Consider the following 6,659-nt stretch of genomic DNA (forward strand, 5'->3'; position numbering starts at 1 on the left):
GTGCAGCAAATGGTTACATGCCTTAGATCAGTGATCTTTAAACGCAGCATGCACATCTCTAGTGCAAGCAAGGCATTTGTAACATGGTGTCCAAAGGAAATAATCCATCTAGTTGCCCCTCTCTTAAAGGGCAGCAGTTTTTGTAGCTAATTAGACTCTCATCTACATGTGAGACAGAGTTTGCTGACCTAGCGTGAGCTGGCAGTGATGCTGAAGGTACTCCACTCCCCCTTCTCTTAGAGGGGTTTGGTTTAATCAGAAACAGGGAGTCCCTGATGATGCAAGAGAGAGACAAGGGAGGTGAAACTCAGCAGGTGAATCTGTTGCACCTTCTGTGTTACCAGTAGTTGTGCACAGTATTTTAAGTCTGGCATGTCTTGTAAGTTTGTCTGTAATGAGAAATTGTTCTGGACTGTCTACCAAAGCTAGGATCGGAGTTCCGAAATCCTTCATACTTAAGGTTAAGAACAGTTTCTGTGGGGAAGGCCCATTGGGAGATGGGAGGAGGGAGAAGAAAAGCTGGGTGGGGGAGAACTTGGCAGTTGAATCTGTGATAATGCTAGTGGTCTGGGACCATATAAACAAAACCTTCTTTTGTTGTTTTCCTTCTTGCAGATGACTTGTTTAAGGTTCACAAACTTAAGCCAAATCTGAAGTGGAGACAGGCTTTTGACAACTACTTAAAAACAATGCCTCCTTACTACATACTGGTATGTTCCTTTTCTCATTTTGTGCTCCTGGGTATAATAATGGCTTATGTGACCAGAATCCTGTGCACCATACCTCTTCCTAGTAAATTTTGTTGACGTAATTACAGTGAAATTTTAGGTATTAAACACTTTGTTTTGCAGAGGTATGTAGATCAGGTCAAACATTTTTAAAATAAATCAATTTCTTGCAATATTGAGTATTAGTAACAATATCAATGTAATTGAATGCATTTTCAGATCACTGTATATAAATGAGCTTTGATCTAATGTACTATAGATTGCAACCAAATTTGGCATTGTTTTTCTAACTTGGTAAGGAAAGTGCAGATTTGTTTGTTCATTAATGTAACTGCTAGATCTGATAACTGCTGATACTGAGATACTGGCTGGGCCAGATAAAGGGTGGTGGGAGGAACCATGTCACCTTTTATACGTAGCTTGGACAATGCACCTCAATACGGACTTGCATCATCCCGGCTATTCTGGTACTGAGCCTCTGTGGAAATGGCACCATGCCGTGTGGTGTCTTGGTAATGTGGCATAATGTCCATTGCAAGCTAGTTAGACTACCAAACTCATGTCACCTGTTATCTGAATAGACTTGAATTTTAGTTGCCAAAAGTGGAAAAGCTAGAGCACTAATCCATGTGCCTTAGCTTCCTGTAATTGATCTTATACAATTTTTGTTTAAAGACTTACTCTCTTACTATTGTGTATTTTGTTTTCCTTATAGCCATTAAAGAAAGCCCTAAGGATGATGGGAGCTCCAAATCTGATATCAGATAATTTAGATTGTGGACTTAGTTACAGTGTTATCTCTTACCTTAAAAAACTCAGCCAACAGGTAGTATTGATAAAACCTTTGCAATTAGAAGTGCGTTGATTATTTAGTTTGTGATAATCTTATTATAACACAGTTAATCCCTGTGGGAGTTCATATGGGTGTTCAGCACACACTGTAATCGAGGATTGGGTGAGCGTTTCCACCACAAACACGGATGAACTCAGAGTGACTCTGTAGCCAGTGACTGTGCCTTCTGTAAGTGGTGGAGGGGAGTGAGGAGGCCTCCTCAGCTGCATTTTAAGTGTCTGCTAGACCTTTGCATTCCAAAGATTATCACTAATTGGATTTATGACTGCTCTTGCATTATTCATCAGAGCTGAAGTCAGAGGCTTGCTCTCAGTTCCACATTTATTCCATGGATGCCTTAGCAGTGTGTACATTCCAAACAGTGGACATGCCCGTCCATGGCGAGTAAGATCATAATTAACATTTTATATCTGAGCTTCCTGTTTCCTTCAGGTCAGATCCATTATGTGTGTTGTGTCACCTGACGAAAAATAGTCTTATGGATCTTTCTCTTTTTGTCAGTAATGCCCTTTTGGGTGTAACTGTCTGAAAGCCATGCCTCCTTAGCACGAATGGTTCTTGCAACAGTAGTTTAATGTCTAGAAGTCAGTTGCATAGCAGTGCAACCCTTAGAAATCACAAAGAAAAGATCCTCCGCCTTAAAGAATGCACAAAATATGTTCCAAAAGCCTCTGAATGACCGAGCATCTATTGGGCATAAAATGTGTTATTTTGCTAATGTAATGACACACAAATTCTATTATTAATCTGCAATATGGAGTTGGAATGGTTTGAAATGACTACTGTGGTTTTCACAGACGTTGTCAGGACATGAAACAGTTTAAATGTGTTGCATGCATTATAGGCTCCTATATAGGGCTAAGCAATTCCTGAACTCTGATGTGTTTCATCTGTCCTTAAAATTCAGAGTTTCCCATAAACAGTGAAACAAATCCTGCAGAGGATGAGATCTGGGGGAAGTGGGTTGAGATCACCATGCTTAGTACAGTACAGTCATCTGTAGCTGTAATAAGAAAACTTTGTTGATTGGAGGACTTACATGTTTTCAGAAACTTAACATGAAGCAAATACCTGTAGGTTTAACTACTGTTCTCCCTTATCTTGATGCAAGCCTACTACAAAGCTTAGTTATTAGGTTGTATCAAAATGAAATCTGAAATACTGTTTTGAACAGAACTTGACATTAACCTGAGGCATCCCACCTCCAGATAGTTTTTTTGTTTTTCCCTTTTAAAAGTGATTTTTCAGGAGCACAAAAAGTCACAGACTTGCAGCAAAATCAGGGACATTCAGAACCACCTACTGGCTTGTAAATTTAGATAAACTGGCTAAATATTTTTTTTCTCTATGCTAGCGCAGTAGGAGTTTATTCTAAACCAGATCTAATATGTGTCCTCCAGTATATCCCTGGGTGTAGGTAGTTCTCCCATTTGTTGAGTGGTTGGGAACCAAATTGTAGTTTTATTCTGTTGATGTTGTATACTGGAAGTCTGCAATGCTTGCTCATTCTTTAACTCATGATGTGATTCCATTTTAGACAAAAATAGAGTCGGAACGGATAATAGGTTCAGTGGGTAAGAAAGTTCCACAAGAAATTGGAATAAAAGTGAAAAATCATTCCAGTGGCCTCTCCTTGGTGCACAGTAGGGATTTTAAGCAACTGCTTCAAGGTATCACTGGGGAATCTCCTCTGAGACTGGCGGAAATGAATGTTAAAGAATTTGCTGGCTTCCACATAGGACTCTTAAACAAGGTAAACAGCTCGGTGCTCTGAATGATGAAGCAGTTGGTTTGTTTGAAATGAGTAATTTTTATGGTCTTCACATAGGAGAAGGAATTGAGGACTTTTGCTGAATTTTGAAAAATGCATCATTGACATAAGTAGTGACTAGAGGAAATGCAATTTTTTGCCCATGCTTTTGGGACATAATTTGAAAATCCCAGTCTTAAGCAAAGATTACTGTGTTGGAAGTGACAATCTCTGCACAAGGCAGCTAGTGTTGTGAGTCCAGAAATGCATGCTATTAGTTTTGCTAAAACTGAAAGCACTGTTGAAAAAAAAATTGAGTCTGTCGTATCTGATGATGAAGATCTGAAATTGCTTTAGAATAATGTTTTTTAGTAGTTGATGTTATTACAGTTCATAGAGAAATTCCTCTGTGCGTGAGCACTGATGGGTTAACTGAAGGTTATTTGTTTTACTGTAAAACTAGGATTTGAAGCCACAGGCATTCAGGAATGCATACGATATTCCTCGGCGCAGCCTTCTAGATCAGCTAACCAGGATGAGAACCAATCTTCTGAAAACACACAGGCACATAGTGGGGCAGGATGAAGGTATGCTGCCACTGTTACTCATTAACAGTTTGGAAGAGAGCAAAACAATTTAATTGACTGAAGTGGAACTTTCTGTCCTGCATGTGGGAAGGAAGTGGACCTTGCATCTTTTATTGAGTCAATCATTATCTTTTGCTAGACTCTGAAAGGGAAAGAATGAAACATTTGCCTTCTGGCGGGAAATATGTTGTGCTTGCTTTGAGTTTTAAAAAGCAATGTTGTGGAAGAAATTTCCCATGCAATAAATTGCAGTAAGCCTGTTTGTATATAAAGAGGGAGACATGTTTCACTTCACCCTTGTTAGTTAAGTGCTGGTGGTCTAAATTTGCAGTTTAAAATAAGAGATTGAACTTGCTTATTTTTCGTTCTTTGGCCAGTTAAACTTAACTCTTACAAACCTTGTTTCTGAAATTGTAGTCTTGTACTTTTCTACTTCTTAAATATTGATGCTCGCAGTTGAAGTGTGTGAGGCTTTTACTGCCTTAGTTTTAAGGTCGACTACATTAAGATGTCTTGTTGTGCTGCAGACTGCCTTCACAGTGTTCCTGTTGCTCAAATGGGGAATTACCAGGAGTACTTGAAAATGATGCCTTCACCCCTTCGAGAGATTGATCCAGATCAACCAAAAAGGCTTCATACATTTGGCAATCCATTCAAGCAGGATAAGAAGGTAGGATGAATCCGTTATCTGCTGTATTGTTATTTGAAAGCCACATGCATTGTCGCAGAGGGAATTAATCTAGGAATTGATAAAGCAATATATGTGTTTTCTTACTTGTTTTATATACATATATATGTATTTTTTTTTCAGGGTATGATGATAGATGAAGCAGATGAATTTGTTGCTGGGCCTCAGAATAAGATAAAGCGTCCTGGAGAGCCAAATACTCCAGCATCTCTGAAGAGAAGGCGTAGCATGTCACCACTGTTGAGAAGGCCACAGTCACCACCAGTTGTAACAAATCATGTTGGTGGGAAAGGGCCGCCGTGTGCTTCTGGATCCCTGGCACATGTGAACCTCAAAGGTGTACCGACAAATAAAGGTGTGTTGAGTTGTAGTACAAATCTGAAGTGGAAAGTCTATGCAAAATAGATTAAAAAAAAACCAAACCAGCAAACTCTCTGTGATTTCTAGGCTAATAGGCTAATTTTAATGATGATTAAGATAGGATTTCTTTTCTTGTAGCTAAGCAGGCTATTCTTGGAGTTAATGAAGTCCTGAATGAACAATAATTTGATGAAATATTTTTAAAAAGTTCAGAAACCTTTCGCCAAGGTGGTTTGGAGTTAGCAAGCCTTTCATTTTAGCTTTTAGTCCTCATTTGTGTACTCTGCAGTGAGGAAAGGAGAGGTCAGGAAAGAAAGTAAAAACAAATACAGTTATGTTTACATACCTATTGCAGCAGAGTCAAGAGAATACTCTGAGTTGTTGAACTAGGGGAGGGAATACTTGAACTTCTTTACTGTCAGAGTGACGGAGCACTGGCTGCCCTGGGAAGTTGTGGAGTCTCCTCTGGAGACATTCAAGACCCATCTGGTCGCTGAGCAGCGTCAGCTCTGGGGTTGGACTCTGTCATCTCCAGAGCTCCCTTCCACCCCTACAGTTCTGTGATTCTGTGATTTTTAGTTTACTCAGAAGTCATAGCACTGCAGTAGGAATTCAGAAAACGATGTCTTTGTGACAGTTCCATCAGATGGTTGCTATCCTAAGGGATATTTTCATTTGATTGCCTTGATTATTGGATAAAACTTCTGAAGAGAATTACTCAGCACTCTGATCGTGACACAGTACTTTAAATGAGAAGGGATGCAGAGTAACTTCCTTTTTTGGCTTTTGATACTGAATTATTCAATAATAATATGCATCTTTTTACTTTGTAGACACCACTAACAATATTGTCCAAGATGGTAATGGAGAGAAGAAAGCAGAAAACTGTCAATTGCTGGAAAAACAAATTGATGGCATATCTGTACAACTGGCTCCCCCTGTTCCAGCTGCTATGGGAGATGATGAAATGTTACCCAACGACTTGGACTCTCTACCTGATGAGTTCAATTGTTTAAGTGAAGATGGCTTGGATCACAAAGCAGGCACCAATGCACTTGTTCAAGGGCCTCTAAATTACAGCGTGCCTGGAGATGACCAAAAACGAGCGATGGAGGCGGCTTCAGAATCTGTGCCAAATTCCTTTAAAATAACACCTATGATGCTGGAGGGAAACAATGCTGATATCAAAATTAAAGTGATGAAAGAGGTTCGCAAACCTGGAAGAAGTAAGTTCTTTGTTATATAACATATAATGTAATACAATATATATATGTAATACACTAAAAATGGGCAAGGGAGAGAGAAACTTCTTTTATGTCAGAAGCTATTTTGAAAATTCGTAGAACTTTAGATTTCAAATTGTTTCTGATAACTTGGATATGAGCAGAAGAGGAACGGGAAAGGAGGAAGGTCCTTAAATGGGAGGGCAGGTGAGTTGACAGCAGGGTGTGTGTGGATGAGTGCCAAGTGACCTTGCTTTCCCTTTAAGTTAGATTAACTGTTGTAAGAAGTATCTTATGAGGCAACTTCACAGGTTTTATTTTTGTAAGTGTTACCAATGATGTTATGAGACTTGATATTTCAGTAGTGGAAGGCTAACAGTCAGCAATGCCTATCTTGGACTTTCCCTTATATTGCAGTACTCCTTGTGTGTATATATATATATATATATATATATATATATATATATATA

General features: G+C 39.0%; 1 protein-coding gene across 7 annotated transcripts in view; it reads left to right on the top strand.

Moving 5' to 3' along the window:
• Positions 1-6,659, top strand: part of LOC122183021 (integrator complex subunit 6-like) — a 34,059-nt gene that overhangs the window by 24,862 nt on the left and 2,538 nt on the right. For 3 of the 7 annotated variants that reach the window (XR_006180067.1, XR_006180068.1, XM_042876739.1), the window contains exons 10-16: positions 616-710; positions 1,444-1,554; positions 3,119-3,334; positions 3,795-3,918; positions 4,446-4,588; positions 4,730-4,961; positions 5,800-6,192. Coding sequence is in view for 3 of the 7 variants with exons in the window: in XM_042876739.1 (XP_042732673.1) it covers positions 616-710; positions 1,444-1,554; positions 3,119-3,334; positions 3,795-3,918; positions 4,446-4,588; positions 4,730-4,961; positions 5,800-6,192 (1,314 nt within the window). In the remaining 4 variants the exon portion in view is untranslated. Of the gene's footprint in view, positions 1-615; positions 711-1,147; positions 1,241-1,443; positions 1,555-3,118; positions 3,335-3,794; positions 3,919-4,445; positions 4,589-4,729; positions 4,962-5,799; positions 6,193-6,659 lie in introns of those variants that run through there. The other 4 variants (XM_042876742.1, XM_042876743.1, XM_042876740.1 and 1 more) reach the window with 3 other exon arrangements.

This window comes from Lagopus leucura, unplaced genomic scaffold (genome assembly GCF_019238085.1).
Source record: "Lagopus leucura isolate 7727_CA_CO unplaced genomic scaffold, USGS_WTPT01 Super-Scaffold_100016, whole genome shotgun sequence".
Classification (NCBI taxonomy): domain Eukaryota; kingdom Metazoa; phylum Chordata; class Aves; order Galliformes; family Phasianidae; genus Lagopus; species Lagopus leucura.